The following is a 17,824-nucleotide window of genomic DNA, read 5'->3' as shown; positions in this document are numbered from 1 at the left end:
AATCAGACTACAGAAGGCAGGAGAGTATGGAAAAGGGCACAAATGCTAGGAAGCCTGCTGAATCAAAGGCTTAGGAGAATTAAGAACAAGTGGCATTTGGGGGTGAGATTTTGAATTGATTTGAAAGATTGTTACATTAAGTGCAAAAAATGTTTCTTGTTGTAGGACAGACTGTCTGGCACTGCCTTTTAAAAGCCATTAGCAACGATCTCTGCCTTAAAGGCTCAGCACTGATGCTCAGTCCTCAGTCCACCTTTCACTTGCTTTAAAGTGGTTAGATTGCACGGCACCCCCCTAAAAATAATATAAAGGGTCTTCCTTTTTTTCAGTCCTTACCCATGTGGGATAAATCAACCTGATAAGCTTTGTCTATCCTTCTTAATATTTCAAATTGAGTCTGACTACTTTGCTCCTGAATTTCTGGATTTTCCCTCTGTCCACTGGACATCTCCCCCCAACCCCCATCACACACGGATACGCACAGAGGAAAGGAAATTTTGACTGTAACTTCTCTTTTAACACAGGTAACAATTCATTTAGGTTACACCAGTCTGTAAAAACTGTAAATGCTATTTTATTTTAAACATTTTAGTTTACAAAAAAAAAAAAATCAATGGTACCTTTTTACACTCTCAGATTCCTGAATATGGACAGATCTTCAAAGGGAGGAAGGAGATCTCATATGAAATTTAAGATAGACTGTCCTGAAGGTGGTGGGGTGGGATTTTTGTTGTGTTTTATTTCGTTTTTGTTTTTAAGACACAATAAAGCTAAAATGTCAAGTCTCTAGGAGAGATCCCCTACAGTTTCAGTCAGGGAGCATATCAGAGCACAGACAAGGAGACTCCAGCCTGGCACTCGCCGGCCCGCCCCGGCTGCCCAGGCGTATTTGGTAGCGCACGGGTTGAAAACCACTGGGACAATCACACCTCGCATTCCCTCGCGGGCTGCTGGTGGCAGGTACATGAGCCATACTCGTTGATGATCACCAGGGCTCCCTCAATGTGGTTCGGTTTGTAATCAACATAGTATTCCTGGGCAGACATGGCAGCCATCTGATGCATGGTCTGTTTCTGCTTTTGCTTCCTGCGCTGCGTGACAAAGCACTGTCTGAGCTGCCTGAGGCTGGCTGGGAAACACTTCCAGGAGACATACAGCACCAGGACCACGATGAGGAAGGAGAAGATGAGGGCCATGGTGCCTGTGACCACCTTGTGGATCTGCACAGCGTTCTCGGCGTGCTCGCCGCCTGGGAGAGCCACAGTAGCCGGCTCGGGCGTGCCGTCGAGCTCCCCCTCCCTGCCATCAGCGAGCGTGGTAGCCGAGCTGGCCGGGAGCCCCAGGTCACTGCGGTTGGTGACGGCCGACAGCAGGTGGCCGCTGGTGGGCTCGGCCCCATCCTCGCACAGGTGGAAGGCGTACACGGCGTCCAGGACGTCCTCGCCCTGCGCGTACTCGGGGCTGGCGCACTGCAAGTTGCCATCGTAGCGCCCCTGGAAGTTGCTGAGCCACGAGGCCAGGGCGCACACATTGCGCCCGCAGTCCCATAGGTTCCCGGCCAGGGTGATGCTCGTCAGAGACTTCCAAGAGTTGAGGATCCGGGGCTCGATGTAGGTGAGGCGGTTGGAGTCCAGCTGCAGGGACTGCAGGTGCGGCACGGTCTCGAACACATGGGGCTCCATGTACTCGATCTCGTTACCCGACAGGTCCATTTTCTCCAGGTTCCAAACCCAGTCCAGCGAGCTGACCACAATGGCCACCTTGTTCCTCCTCAGGCAGAGCGAGTGCAAGGAGATGAGGCGCGGGAAGTGGGCGAAATTCACCTTGACCAAGTCGTTGTGCTCCAAGTGCAGCTCAGTGAGCTTGAACAAGCCGGCGAAAGAGTTGCGCGCCAGACTCTTGAGCTGATTGTATCCGATGTCAAGAAACTTGAGGCTGCGGCAGTCCTGGAAGATGCGCACCGGCACGAACTGGATGGCGTTGGCCCGCATATGCAGCGTGGTGAGCTTCCGCAGCCCATGGAAGAGGTCGGGCGCGAGCGCCTGCAGCTTGTTGTACGAGAGGTCCACGCTGCGCAGGTTGGGCATGGGCCGGAAGGTGGTATTGGCCAGTTGGGTGATCTCGTTGGAACTCAGTGTGAGTTCCTTAACTCGGCGCAGTTTCTGAAAGGCGTCCCCCTGCACCGAGCAGATGTGATTGTGATCCAGATAGAGCCACGTGAGCTGCATTAACCCCGTGAACTGGCCGGCGCGCAGCTCCGAGAGGCTGTTGTAGCGCAGGGACAAGCCCAGCAGGCCGGACAGGTTGTGGGGCGTCTCGGTGAGGTTGAGCGCCTCGCAGTACAGCAGCCGCCCCTCGCACCGGCACAGCTGCGGGCACCCGCTGGGGGCGGCGGGCAGCATCTGAAAGCAGGCCCCCAGCAGACACAAGACCACCCCCGAGGGCCTCCTCAGCAGCCAGTATAGACAGAGACCGAGCAGCAGGAAATCCATTAGCGAGAATCTTTCCAGAGAGGCTGGAGAATGTCCATTGGAAGCGCTCGGTCAGAAATCTACATCATATTTTATTCCGAGGGAGGGGGAGCGGGGGAGGGGGAGAAAAGGGCAAAAATCAAATAAATATATTGAAATAAAGAAGGACCCCCCCTCCCCAAAGCCACACGTTCACCTCTAAGCATGCAGAAAGCTGGGCAGCATAGAAAGTTCACAGCCACGGAAAGATCAAAGAGATGGTGATTTGGTCCATGTTAGATGCTGCAGCAAAGAAAAGGGAGGAAAAAAAAAATCTTCGGGAAAGAATTTAATTAAAAAGTGTCTTACCCACCCTTTTCCAGAGAGTGACAACCTCCATTCAGCTGCTCCCTTTGTGTGCAGGCTAATTATATGCAGGGCGAGAGAAGACCCCTCTGTGTTTCCGAGGCAGCCCCGGTCTGCGGCCGGCGGATCTGGCAGGCGCACAATGTCTCACTTTGCTGCTCGGCTCGGGGCTGCAAGGGCGGCCGGCGAGGCGGGGAGGCGACTTCTAGGACCCGCAAGTTTCCCAACTACGTGCCGGCGCCCGGGCTTCGCCTTCCTGCCGCTGTCCTTTTCCTCTGCAGTTCGGACTGTGACGTTGTGGGGAAAAAAACTCCAAACTCGGGGCTCGCGACTCCCCAGGATTTGACAGTCTGGTTAATGTCCGTCATTGGAAAGGACCACAGACCGGCGCCACCTTTCACTCCGCGGAGACCGCCTGCCATTCGCGCCCGGGGCGGCTGCGGAGAGCGGGCTCGCTCATGCTTTGCGGGCGGCGGGGAGGTGCGGGCGGCGGGCGGCGCGGGCGGCGGCGCGGGGAGCGGGGAGCGGCGCCCGGGCTCCTTCCCTCCGCCAGGCAGTGTGCGGTGCGAGCTTGCACAGGCACCTACTGCTCACTGAGTGTCGTAAGCTGCTCACGATTGTGCGTCTTGCCGGAGCACCTCAGACATGGGCAGATTGAAAAGGGGTGGGCATAAAACCAACATTTTACCGAATCACTAAAGTAATATATATTCTTTGATGAAATGTAAAACACTTATAGCTTTTTTGTCCATATTTCAAAAAAAAGGGGAGAGGGGATGGAGGCTTGGGGTAGCATCATCAAAGACCAGATATTTCCAAGTGGGAAACTGAGAGATTCTGTTCTCTCCCCCTTCCCCTTTGGGGAATGTTCCCCCTTTCCTCTTTAAAGCTGCCTACGTGTGAGAGAGACGTAGGAATCTGTAGAGAAATCAACATTTGGTCCTTTGCCTTAGAAAAGCAACTTGAGAGAAGATAGAAGAAAGCAATGATTGTGGGGGCTTGGCTAAGATTTTTTTTTCCTTGCGGGCACTGGAATTCTGCAGTCAGCCAGCCGTTTTTGGTGGTGGATGGGGAAATGCTTTTCAAACCCAGCAGGTTTGGGAAGCCATCCTAGTCCCAGTGGTATGAGACCCAGTGTGGCAGAAACGTATGTCTGTGTACGGAGAGTCTTTCCTGAGATCCCGCTGGGGTTTCACCAGTCTCCATTGATGTCTATGGGGTCTCCAGTGGATTAAGGAAAGATTCTGCTGTATGACACCAGGAGGCTGACCCTGACGTTCTGCTCACGGTGATTACTGTGCTCCGCAGTACACCCCACTCCAGGAGAACGTGCTAGAGAATGAACAGAGAAGAGGTAGTTTAAACCATAACGAAGCCCACCCCCTCCATACCCCTAATTAAGCTTTGAGACTGTTAGTAATTTGTGTCTTCTAAGTTTAAAGAGAAGTCTTGCCTGATTATTTCTATTCACAATCATTTATAGATGGGGCACTTACAAAGAGCTTGCTCTCTCTTATTCCAGTTGGTCTGGAGAGGGTCTGTATTGCTATTATACGGCACCTGTTGGTCATCTGTAGAAAAAAGCACAAAAAACCCCCCTCAAAGATGGCAGAGAAACCCTGCTGGAAGTGAGTGTGGGCAAGGCTACGTTCTTGACAAAGATGCCCAAGTTGGTGGTAGGGAGAGTGAAATGTGAATCTCCAGCTCCTTTCTTTGAATTCTCTTCATTTCTGCCTCTCAGGAACTGAAAATAAGTGAACATTGTCTGTTGTGGTACTCATTGTGATAAGAATGAGATGGATTACCAAAGTTCCCAGGTTGGATCAACTTCAGACAAGTAACTGGGTTTGTCCTTAGCATCAAAGCTGAAGACACCAACCAGTGGAATCACAGTCCCCAAAGACTAGTGGTACTTTTCAGGAAAAGTCCTATGAACCAGGGCATGAATCATTCCATTTTGTATTCATCTGAGCTCTGCCCCGGTCATTTATCTCAGAGATGCATCATTTAATTGAAAGGAAAACTAATCTGGAATGTCCTAGACATCACATGCTGTCTTAGGAGCTAGAAGAGACATTAGAGTATCAACCCCCTTAATTTTGCACATGATGAAACAGAGGCACAGAGACCTCAGGCAATTATCCAAGATCTCATAGCTTCTTACAGGGACAGATGGGTCTTTTGCTGTCCCACCTCAAAGTGGTGTCCTTCCTTTGCCATTCTTGATAGTTGCCTGTTTGTCACTCTTGCCTCCTACCTACCTCTGGACTGGGCACCTACAGGTTTCGTCCTGGCACCTCCAAGGTGCTGCGGAAGAACACTTTAACAGACAAACAATTTCACCATTAAGTGTTTTCACCTCTTGCCAAGGCAATTACTCCTGACAGCAGGCTAGCTGATTGAGCCATAAACTCTAAAGAGTTGGGGGAGGGGGAGCACAGGCTCAGGTAAACACTGGCCAACCATTCAGCAAGTGCTGTGCCTACAAGCCACCCAATCCCCATGGCTGCTAGGAAGAAAATCCTCCTAATGCAGGAGCTTGGCAAAGTGGCGATGGAGGCTGCCAAATGGGCAAGAAGAGGTCCCACTTTGGATGTCACTTGATTTGTAGAGCTGGTACGGAGAGGCAGAAAAGAGTTGAGTGTTGGCAAGAAGAAAAGGGAATAAAATTAAATCCACTGCATTTATATGTGAGTTTTCTTCTAAGTACGCTACTCAGAACTTAGAAGATGCATCTAGGCTGTAATTAGGATATATATAGATATAGATATAGATACATGTTTTGCTTGTCACGTTATTATCCTGCAAATCATTTCGTCTGGATGGTATCTTTAAACTTTTCCCACCTCTAATGTGGCAAGTTTGCATCTTTTCTACGATTTTAAACCCCTTGGCAGAAGTGTATACATTAACAGATTGAAATGAGCTTTATTGAAATTTAGCTATTCTAAGTCATCTAAGTTGCAGAATCCCAATTTATTATGTATTTAAAGCATACCAGCACTGATTAAATCAATGCAAATTAGGTTAAATAAGAACAACATGAATCAAGTGTTTCAGTGAAGTTGAGTGGAGAAACGACAACTTTTGAGTCACCACAGCAAGTTTGTATGGCTGTTTTTCAGGAGTTTTAATTTCATGCTTCTCAGGGTCCAACACACTAAAAAGTAAAAAAGGGAAAGAACTCACTTGAAGTTCTCTCTTTCCTCGTGTTTGATCTTTCATATCTCTTTCCCTGTCTTGTAGGAACTTCTGATTCACTGGGTTATAATGTGGCTACTTATGTGCACTTGATGAGTCTCTCTTTCTGAGCTCACCATGGGTTTCCGTCAGCAAACATCTCTCCTTCAGTGTTGGATGCTGATGAGGGATGTTTTACACACTTTGAAAATACCCTTAACGTTTTCCATGTTTACGTGGGCAAGGAGCTTGAACCACCATTGTAGTTGGGCATCAAGAAAACCACCCCAAGCCATCAGGCCAACATGCGAATGGGAACTGGGGGTACGAAGGGATAAGAATCTTGAAAATGTGGATTCAGCAAATGGGAAGGAACTCTGGGTTACATGAAATGTGAATCTGATTGCAAAACACAATCTGGCACTGAGAGGAGGTAGAAGAACACGCTTGGTGCAGCTGGAGAGGCCAGAAGTATAGCTTGGAGGAGGGAGAGGTGATTAATTCCTCCTCTTCTAAACCTTGTAAATTAACCTTTGCATAATAAACCCTCCTGCTTTTTCTTGGTACTTCATGTTGTGGGGGGGGGGGGGTGGTCACGTACAGCGTCTTTTGGATATGTCATACCTCTCCCATCTCAACTGAAGGCCGCCTCCAATTTATTTGTTTTAGTGAAAACAGTTTGTGAACCAAGAGGCACAAGTGAAAAAAGTCTGAAATGAGCATGCATTTCTGGGCATTGACTTTCCATTAGCAGTCTCTGGCAGTGTTCAAGGAAAGAGAAATTCAAGTGGTGATTTTAATGTTCTGTCATCGCTCGCACCAGCCTGGACCTTCAGCTTTATGCTGTTGTCTTTAATTTTTGGTAGCAGTGACCATGACTTTTCTTTAAAAGGAAACATTTAGAGGAAGGGGAGGAGAGTGGGAGTCACGGTTGCAAAAGGAGAAAATTAACTCTGTTGTTTCTGTGGGCACACAGCATATAGCTGGCATTTTACAGAGTGCCTCTGGAGATGCATGTGGGGCCGGAGGGTGGGGGTCCTAGGGCTTCTCTCAGGAGATCTACTTAGGAGAAACAAATTACAAAGGAGAGGTGATTTTTCTTATCATACTTTATCTTTTTCTTAAAACAAGACAGTAATGTTGATAGCACTAAGGATGTACCTAGCATACCCCATGCATGATGTGAGTAATGGGAGTAAAGCAAAGAAATGCAATGACTTAGTGCTTTCCTCCAGGAACTGTAGGTGGGAAAGAGAAGCAGATACTGAGAGATTTTGCTGAGAATACTTATGTATTGCCCAGTACTTGAGAGTAAATGTCTCCAGAATGTACAAACAAGAGAGCAGACAGGTCAAATGGAACCAAAGCTAAAAAGCCTCCTTGAAGGACGCAAAGTTGATGAAGTAGTTTACGGACTCAAGATGTAGGTGAGCTGACAGGAGGGGTGATCATTGTGAAAGTGTAAGTACAAGTATGGAAACTGGCATGCTTCTATCATGATGAGTAGACTAATTCCCTGGTGCTAGGGGGGAAGAGGAAGGTAGACAGGGACAAATGGAATCTCTATGTTGAGGAGAAGGAAGTTGGTAAGGGGTTTCCAATGCTGTACTGAAAATTTAGTTGACTGTATTCTTCTAGTGTCTAAGGCTCAACCTTTGAGTTGTCTTTCTTTGGCTCTTGTAATAAATATCTGATTCAGTCCATGAAGCCTGTCTTGTTATCCTGGGCCCCTCTCTACAAGTTTTCTCTGCATTGCCATATGCTCTGATCACGCCCTATTAACCTTACGGCTGCATATGTATTTTCCATCTTTGCTTACCTTCATTCTAGCTATCCTTCAAAGTTGATGTCAAATTTCTTTTATGACTTCTTAACTGGTCCTCATGTGAAGTGATCTCTCATTCTTCTGAATTCCATTAGAAGCTTACCTTTACCAGTCCTCTTCCTGGTCTTGTTCACTTTTTATGAGTGTGGCAGTAATTTCTAATTATAACATTTTAGAACTGAATGGGGTGTTAAATATCTTGGTGACTAGGAGTAAAAAGATCTCAATTGGGGTCTCTGCTTTGCCATTTTCTATCAGTTTGATCCTAGATAGGTCACTCCATTATGAGTGAAATAGGGCTAAGGATGGCTTTCTTAAGGGATTCTTGGGGAAATTCAATGAGATCATGTAGGTAGAGTCTTGCAAGTCAAAAGTGTAAGCCTGGGACTATCAGCCACGGAGCATGTTAGAAATGCAGACTCTTAGGCGGCTCCCTAAACCCACTGAATCAAGTCTGCATTTTACCATTAGTCCCAGGTTAACATCAAATTTTGAGAAGCATTCTATTATAGCACTCACAAATTCTAACCTGAAAAAGGAACTCAAGCTTCACTGATTCCCTAGTTTTGTCATTGAGGAATTGAAGGGCCGGAAATGTTAAGTGATTGCCCACAATTGGTGGTAGAAATTTGGACAAACCCCTCCCACTTTCTGTATCTTCTTCACTCTCCTGTTGGAGTTCAAACACATAGAACACAAAGTGTATACTTATCACAGAGCCTAGCACTTAGTAGGGCTCTTAATAAAATTTGATTTTATCATCGGTACATCAGGAAGTGTAGAGCCCTTGTATGTACTAGCTTTAGGCATCTTCAGGCTTACATAACTCCTCAGTTTTTTTTAATCACTGCCAATCTGTGAGTTTTCTTCATGGACATTTAAGTTTTACCTTTTTATTGCAACAAAATGAAAGATAACAAGAAAAAAAATTTTAAATGAAGATTGTCACCTAAAATTCAGCGATCCAGAGATAAACCCCTAAGTTTGGGGTACATATTCCTTTGGGATTTGTATATTTCACATATATTTTCTTAAAATCTGGTGACATTATACATAGTACTTTGTAACTATTTTTTTCATTGTTGATATTTTCCCATGTGAAGAATACAAACTGATAGGATCATCTTCAATGGCTGCAAACCATTCTATTTTATTTATTTTATGTGTCTTCTCTTGTTTACCAATTAGTTTGTTTCTGTTTTTTAGCCACCATAAAATGGCCATGATGAACATCCTCATATACTCCTATAGACTGAATGTTTGTGTCCTCCCAAAATTCCTATGTTGAATCCTAATCCCCATTGTGATGGTATTGGAATGTGGAGCCTGGGGGAGGTTATTAGGTCATGAGAGTGGAGCTCTCACGAATGAGATTAGTGTCCGTATAATGAGACTCTAGAGAGCTCTCTGGTTCCTTCTGCCATGGGATGGCAGACAGTGAGAAGGAGGCTATCTATGAACTAGGAAGCAGGCTTTACCACATACTGAATCTGCAGGCACCTTGATTTTAGACTTCCGTGCTTCTAGAACTGTGAAAAATAAATGTTTGTTGTTTAAGCCACCCAGGCTATGGTCGTTTATTATAGCAGCTTGAACAGACTAGGACATATACCTTGGTACGTTTGGGTACCTGTGTCCTTAAATTTTAATTCTCGAAGTGGAATTGGTGTTCAAAGGGTGGGGACTTTTAGATACTTTCAATACATAATGCCAGATTGCCCTCCTGAAAGGTTGCACGTTTCACCCCCAATAGCTCTTTTGCTGCTTTCTCTTCTCCTTGAGAAACTCCGCCATCCCACAAATAGAAACGTCTTTTGATCTCCTCTCCTTCATCTGGCTGGGGCACTAACTGAGAACCCTGCCTGAATCTGTTCTTGATGCCTTGAAACCATCCTTCCTTCCTTCCTAGTCTCATTTCCTCACTACTTCCTGTAGAAGATTCCCACTTCAGTTGGAGGGTTGGGCTTGGGGGTCTTCAGTGTTGCTTCTGGGAGTGCATGAGAATGGAATTCACACATCTTATTAAGAGGCTGGCCAGCCAAATTATTTTCACAAAGGTGTTGATGTCTGAAAGTAGTTTAATGCGGTGTTGCTTATAATGCTCTGTGGGGGTAAGAATGTTTAAATATATTTGTGAAATGCACCAGACTCTGCTATATTCTTTGAGATTCACAGTACATTATTTATCTCAATCACAAGGAATCTTGTTTTTCATGGTTTCACCCACTTATTTGGGACACCTATTAATACCAAACCAGTGTGCCAGAACAGCTTTGGAACCATTTATTTAACTGCAGTCCACAGGTACATTTGACTTTAACTTGGCTCACACTATACCAAGGAATGATTCTAAGGTTTTGGTTTCAAGCACTATAGCAGGACGCTAGTGCAAGAATCTGTTTTTCCGTCAGGTCCCAAGAATTTATGAGGAGAGCTGGACAACTACAGTTCTTCTGCTTGGCATTAGCAGGTCTCACCTCCTCATCCTAGCCACAAATAATGGAACCAATTTAATGCTGTAGTAAGTTTTGTCTCTGATACATCTTGACATTTAATTATCTTGTTTTATAGAATTTTCCAGATGTTGCTAATTTTGTCCATACAGGTAAAATGAAACTCCCTAAAGACAGACTTGTTATTTTCCTGATCTTTGGACCTGCTAATATCTACCTCTAAAGGTATGGAAGAAGATCAGACATAAGAGACCATATTTAAAGAACATAGGAATCGCCACACAGCACTAGTAAACATGTCCACTCTCTTCTTATTGCAATCTGGCATAGTTCTGGGCTCAGACATTCGTGGTGAATTGAGCTTATTAACTGGTTTGAATTCCTGCTTAATCAATAGCCTAGGGAATCTGAGCTAAATATAAAAAGCCTCTGTATTACGTTGACATATAGGAAAAAAATAGTAACCTAGGAAGGTCCAACCTTTTGGAGTTGAAGTCACATGGATTAATGCCATTTATATATGGCCATCTTTTACAGATCTATTTTATGTAGGAAATTCTCCATCATATGTAAGCAGTGAGCCTTCTGTGGTAAATTGACCTGCCCAATTGGATGCATTTATCTTTTAATTCAAATTATCTCCCATTCTCTGGGACCACTTCTTAATCTCTCACAAGTGCTTTGAGAATGCCTTTTAATTATTTAACATAAAGGTCTGTGGCTGTTCTTGCTTATTTTTGTTAGTTTAAGTCAAATGGAGGTTTAGTTTCTGAGATACAGAGTTAGATATAATGTGGTCCCTGCCTTTTGTTTTCTCAGATCTGGAGTGGGCATAATGGGTAACAAAGCACTATGATTCACGCTATGGCGGAGATGTAAACAAGAGCTGTGGTTGGAGAGATTTCTCTAGCTAACTGAGCAAGGCCAGTCAGAGAAGCTGGGAGAAAAGGAGGAGGAGTTGACCAGATGGATGGATGGCGGAGACCACTCCAGTCAGTAGGCAAAGTCTGAAAAAACTACAGGGGTTCCTGAGATGTTTAGAGTGTCTGGAGCACAGGTATGAGAGAGAAAGGAGTGAGGAGAGATGAAACCAGAGTATTAGCTTAGAAACACATTGGGAAGACTTTCAACCTGGATTATGATTTCCAAAATGTGGGCACAAGGAATATAGTTCTGATGATGGTCCTGAAGATGAACAGCAGAGAGAAGGATACTGGAGGCAAGAAGAGCGATTTGGAGGCTACCACATCTGCCCAAATGAGATATTGTGTGGGACTGCCTATGTTAAAATTAGAGATGGACAGGGAAGGCCAGGTACAGTAAGAGTTTGTAGTGGGATTGATAATCTTTCAAATGATACTTTTTCCAAGAAATAATTTAAGATGATTTCAATAGAGTGGGCTTGTCTAAGGTAGATGGAAGGCAAGGAAGAGTAAGACGTGAAAGCAAACTCTGACATTTGGAGCTACAAGTAAGCAGCTGAAGATATAGACAAAGGTTACAGCTGGACATACAGATCAGGGAATCCCTGGAATGTGCTGAGTGGTTACAGTGGTCGCTGTAGATGCCAATCCCTAGCAAGAAAGATTAAAATACAGCTGATGCTCAGTCAGACATCTTCACAGCCCAGTAAGATAATGTGGATGTGGGAACCAGCTGGATGATAGGATCTAGGGCATGTGCTACCTACAAAGTACATCTTTTAATTGAAGTCTTTCAAATTCTAGTTTTTAAAAATCATATTCTATTAGTAAGCAAGTGACACTGCAGAGAGTATTCAGCTTGTGGAATACCAGTTTGCAAACTTCTTTTATTGATTCTCAACATGGAAGAATAGGAGGGAGCAGAAGAGGTAGATATGGCCTCAATAGGAAGGACCATTTAAAAAACTGAGAACCATTGCCCTAGTCCATTGTGAGCAGCCTTTAATATAAAGGCGTGGCCATGAGACTGTCATTAATACATATTTCACGTGACTGTGGAAAAGAAAAAATATGGTTGATATTGACAGTTTTGAGAGGAGCCCAGATGGTCAAGGATTACCAATATTGGGGAGAATGCCCATCGATGAGTAAAGCTGCAAAGGAAAAGTACTGTCTGTGTAAGGACTCTGTGTCAATGACTGTCTGACGTTGTGTGTATCTTTCCCCCAGAAGGGTTTGTCATTGGCATCTCACATCAGTGTAAGATTATTCCTTTGTGGATGGGCCTTCGATCACCTTCTCAAACCTGAAACAACGTGATGACTAGAGATCATGTCCTTCAGAATGCAGTTCTGTATTTGCATTTTAGCAGAAGAATCTGAGACATTGAATAACTTACTGAAAAGAACTTTTGAAATTTCTGACTTTATTTTAGACTAAAAATTGTTTTGCCACTTATAAGCTGGGCACCTGGGCAGTGACAACTTCTAAGGAGAAGTCTTCAACAAAGTAAAATAAAAGATAAAAATAAATTTAATTGTAAAACTAGAAAAATAGTTCCAATTCTATTGCAATAACTACTTATACCAATTTCTATTAGATAAGGCCAAAATGATGCCACATAGAGTGAAGAGAAGATGGAAAAAGAATCATAAGCACTGATGGTGTCAGGTGCCTCAAACTTAAAACTCTTACTGCTTCTTCCTTAAGTATCGGTTTCTGCCTCAGAGGTTGCATAATAAATAAATTAATTAATTAATTAAACAAACAAAAAACTTGATGGTTAACAACAGTTGTTTTATTTAGTTCATGGTGCTGTGTATTGGCTCCACAGATCTGTATAAGCCAGCTTGACTATGCTCACTCAAATGTCTGTGATCAACTGGAGAAGTAGCTGGAGACTGGATAGTCCAGGATGGCTTTGCTCAGAGGGATGGCAGTTGGCAGGCTGCTGGCTGGAGCCCGACTGACTGACTGACTATAGCTTGGGTCACTTTGGTTCTCTTGCATGTGGCCTTTCATCCTCCAACAGGCTAGCTTGGGTGCAGTTGTGTGATTTGCAGGGTTCCAAGAGCAGCAAAAGAGGGCAAGTCTCAAAATGCACAAGTACTTTCCAAGACTCACCTTCTGGCCAATTGTGGTTGTCTGTAGGCCAAAGCTAGTTACCTGGTCAACCTGATTCAAGGAGTGGAGAAATAGGCTCCATCTCTGGATGGGAGAGGAAGAATTTATGGTCATTTTTGCAGGTTAAATAAAGTAGTAGTGGCTTAATGTTACTATAACTGTAAGTACTAAATGCTCTAAAGTGATTTTTATTTCTCAAGCCATATGGCCCAAACAGTATGGTTCATAAACACCGAGGACCAGAAGCATAGGTATCACCTACAGCTTGTCAGAATTGCAACATCTCAGGCTCCACCCCAGACATACTGAATCAGACTCTACATTTTTACAAGATCCCCTGGTGATTCATAAGCCCAATAAGGTTTCAGAAGCACCGTATCTTTTTGCTATTCCTCATAATTCCCTTTCCTAGGTTGCTGTGTTCTCCTGTTGAGTGATAGATCTTTGATTTTTAAAGGTGCCAGAACTGTTTCCTTCTGCACAATTGAAACAGAACAAACACAGGTTTAAACAGTAAAACAGGTTGCTTCACAGCATGAATAGCTAGAGAGAGAGAGAGGGTATAACATTTTTCCGCTCAATTGTCCTTTGCCTATAAAAATAGAAATTTAAAATTAAAATAACAGCACATAAATATTAAAGAATATTGTATTTAACTAGGAAGCCCCATTTAGATGTTAGAACAATTTTTAAAGTGGGAACAGCTCGGCATGTACTTACTTAACCTGACCTTTAATAGTCCAGAACAGTTGCTTAACTGGACCTTGGTTTTCTAAAGGTTGAATGATTGACTCTTCAATTTTTGGACCACAGGTTAAATATCCCTAGCATGTGTGCAAGTCCTTAGGTACTCTTTAGGCCTTTATACACGTAGTAAGACAAGCAGAACTTATTAAGTATCTAGCATATACAGGCAACTGATCTAAACATATAGAAAATACAAGCATACTAGAGTTTGTCGGATTCTCTTCACTTCAGACCCCAGAAGTGAGGGGGAAAAGTAGGAAGAAGAGGGGAAAAACTAAGCTTTCAACAATAAAAGTTTATTTCACCAGGCTGAAGTCAAACAAGTGGCATCTAAAAGACTCGTAGCTTTTCTCAACTTTTGACTTTCTATTAAGTGAAGGAACCTGGTTACAACTTCCAATGTCCTCCCTTAGTTTGCCTTTTACCTCAAGACTGAACATAAAAAAAAAAAAACAGAAATTTTGCCTAAAGCTGTCATTCTGTGTGAAGTTCGCTTTGGGTATTCTCTTTTCGGAATGGGATAAATTCTTCTTCGAAGCTATAATTAACACTATCTTAAATGTATACTCTTTGGGGTCCTGTCTTTATCAACTAGTTAGTCCACCAGTGAGTGGTTAGCAAATATCTGTTGAGCACTTGATATCTACAGGCATATTTTAGGTCTTGGGATACTTTGGTGAATAAGACTGAGTAACCTTGAAAGCAAACAGATTAATAAGATAATTTTTAGATACTAATGTGCTAGGGAAAGTTAGAATAGAATCATGTGGAAGAGAGAAATTGAGGGAAGAGGACTGCTTTAAAGTTAGACAAGGCTACCTTGAGGAGGTGACAATGGAGGTGAAACCTGAGTAATGAGTAAGAGGCAGCCACTGAAAGCTCCACGAGATGTGCATTCCAAGCAGAGGGAATAGCAAGTGTCAAGGTCCTAAGGCCAAAACAAGCCTATGTTCAAGGAACTGTAAATGGCTAACATGCTGGACTGAGTGAGACGGGGTTGAAGAGATGAGGAGGATTTTGAACACAAGACATGCTTCCTTAAAGGGTCAGTGCACATTTTTATATCTTCATTTTACGAATGTTCACCAGCATCCTCATCAGCTTTACCAAGCCTTATAGAGTGATTACTCTATCTCAGGCACTAAAGTAAAGCACTTTAATATATTAATTCCATTTATTCCTTAAAGTACTATGAGATTCTACCATTTTCCCAATATACATAAGGAAATCAAGACACAGAAAACCTAAGCCACTTACCTTATCACAGCTGGTATTAGTGATAAGTGATTTTTCTACATTCCATAGACCCTTTTATGGGGCAACTAAGAGAGCTGGATGCCAATCAGCCTTTTGACTGTAAAAGCCAAACTTTATTCTTCTACAATCTTCCTTTTCCCCAGGATTCATCCAGAGTAGACCCAGCAAGAGAAAACATGGGGCAACTTAAACTTTCCTCCTGGATTCCCACTCCTCTCGGCCCCCTTCTACCATCTGTTGCTGTTTGCGTAGAGAAAGAACAGAACAGAATACCAACGACCACACACATTCAGAAATCTCATTTTGTATGTGGGAGTCTGGATTCATTAACAAGTTCCTCAAACTCTCCCTGCACTTACAACACTAATCTAAACATAACCCAGTGAAGTCATGGGAATAGGCGCTGATCAGCTGCATGATGCTGAGATGTCAGTGTCCAAATGCATCATCTGCTACTTCCTAGTAAGTGTCTTCTGCTTCGAGTAGGTTGTTTTTTCAACAGCCTCTATGGAAATAATGCCTATGGCAATATTCTCTAACCTCCATATTGTCCCTCTGATTCTAACCCCTATTAAATCCCACTTCCTTTATAAGGGCTTCTTTCCTCCAGACTATTCACTTAGCCATCCACAAACCCATATAGCCACTCATCCATCCAACAACCGTGTGCTAGTAGGGACTTACTCTGTTTCGTTAAATGTGTTAGGGAATATAGAATACTTGTTATATAGGGCATATAGTATGTGTGTTAGGACACATAGAATATAGTATTCCATTCTTTGAAGAGTCCATTCACTAGTGGTGAATCACACTCCCAGAAGTCCATATTAATCCCTCTCTTCCTTGAACTATTACTCATCTAAAAATTAAGTGTTCTGTTAAATACTGTCTTAAATTGCTCTCTAGTTGTTTCTGAACCTCCTGCCATCCATTTTATTTTTCACATCTCTTAGGTGGAAATTTTTCAAGAGCAAAATTCAGATTATACTCCTGGGGTAGTGGAGTGGCCTGAACGTAGAGTTGGAATATCCATGTTTAAATTCTGGTTTTGCCACTTACTAGCTGTGTGGTTTTTGGAGTGCATTCCTTTCTCTATCTAGAGAATGGAAGTTGAATGGGAAGATGTCTAAGATCCCTTTCAGCTCTGACATTTATGAATCTGTGAATTCTAAAGTAGCGAACAAGGGCTGGAAAGTTAAGGGAACATTCAATAGAAAGGTGTTGAGAGCTTGTTTCAAAAGCTTCTAGTTCTAACCTATTTATGTGGTGAGTGGTTTTCTAACTGTAATGTAACGTTGCCACTGCCTTATAGACTGAAACAGAGTAAATACAAAAACGGTTAAAGAATCAGATTGGACCTTTCTTGTGAAGCTAGGCCTTTGGACAGAGTCTTCAGCTAGGCAAGGATTCTTTCCCAGCCCATAGAGCAATACAGACAGGAGATATAACCTTGTGCTAAGCCAGTTCTCTATTTCTACCTTTACTGATTTGCTGCATCTTACCCTAGACATTCAACATTGGCAGTATCAGAATGGTCCTAGAAGAGGTTTTTATGTATATTTGGTTGAACAATTCATAACAAATGATTAAGGAAGGTAGGATTTAGGGATTCAGTCTTATGCTTTGGGAGCTGCTGTCACAGGGTGAACCCCATCCTTTATCACACCCAATCACATTTGGGAGGCTGGCCTATTTGCATCCCTCTCTACTCAAATGGTCATGTTGAGTTCCTTTGACCATATGCATAGGTTAACTATGTTCAGATACCAATAACCCTGTTTGGGTAAGTACTCATCTTAAACACAGATAACACTCTAAAAGAATTTAAATTCATCTACTTGATTTCAGAACAATTGGTGTTTGAAGGATGTCTACAAATTCAGAATGTTATTTAATGGAATTTAACCACTTCCTTTCAATATAATTGCCTAACAAGGGCAGATAGCTACAGTTTTTTTTGTTGTAAACAACAAAATAGTTTTTTGACAAAATGAAATTGGCATATTGCCAAACTGGCCACATCTCTTCAAACCTAGACAAAGTTTGTTTCATTACATAATGTGGTGAATAGTACATCTCTCCTATAGTTGTTGTGAACATTGTAAAGGCTTCAGAAATCTTTTTTAGATGCAAGTATACTGCTCAGGATATGATCCAGCCAATGTGGAAAGCAAACTACTATTTACTTTGATGGTTTTGCTCTTTCAGAATCCCTGAGGGCTGAAAAAGAAAAGTGATACTGTATGACTTTGATGATGTGGATATAGTCAGACTATCTGGGTCTCTCGTTCCAGAATTCTTTCTTCTCTGATGTCATTGCCACCTAGAATACCATCCCAGCTGTCATAAGAATTCTTGACTTATAAAGTAAACTAGGTGGCATTTACCACCCACCTAACTGGAGTGGTGTCAGGAGGGTTAAAATGAGACATATTAAAAAGCCCTCCAGAAATATTTGATGTTCTGTATAAAGACAGTAACAACTCGTGACCTGGGCCT

At 43.2% G+C, this 17,824-nt stretch overlaps 2 protein-coding genes across 12 annotated transcripts in view; one reads left to right on the top strand and one right to left on the bottom strand.

Annotated features, from left to right (window-relative positions):
• The window catches only part of CTNNA2 (catenin alpha 2), a 1,089,251-nt gene that overhangs the window by 758,824 nt on the left and 312,603 nt on the right, over window positions 1-17,824 (top strand). The gene's annotated exons all lie outside the window — the stretch shown is intronic.
• On the bottom strand, window positions 553-3,472 carry LRRTM1 (leucine rich repeat transmembrane neuronal 1). Of its 3 annotated transcripts, none has more exons than XM_070573727.1 (2): window positions 2,824-3,472; window positions 553-2,551 (listed from the first exon to the last, which is right to left on the bottom strand). In XM_070573727.1, the coding sequence occupies exon 2, from the start codon at window positions 2,490-2,492 to the stop codon at window positions 924-926; it is 1,569 nt and encodes a 522-aa protein (XP_070429828.1). In that variant the 5' UTR covers window positions 2,493-2,551; window positions 2,824-3,472; the 3' UTR covers window positions 553-923. The 3 variants fall into 3 exon arrangements, with proteins under 3 accessions (XP_070429828.1, XP_070429831.1, XP_070429830.1); XM_070573730.1 differs by having other exon boundaries at window positions 2,820-3,418; XM_070573729.1 differs by having other exon boundaries at window positions 2,668-3,404.

This window comes from Equus przewalskii, chromosome 14 (genome assembly GCF_037783145.1).
Source record: "Equus przewalskii isolate Varuska chromosome 14, EquPr2, whole genome shotgun sequence".
NCBI lineage: Eukaryota > Metazoa > Chordata > Mammalia > Perissodactyla > Equidae > Equus > Equus przewalskii.
This window is presented reverse-complemented; position numbering and strand designations above follow the sequence as displayed.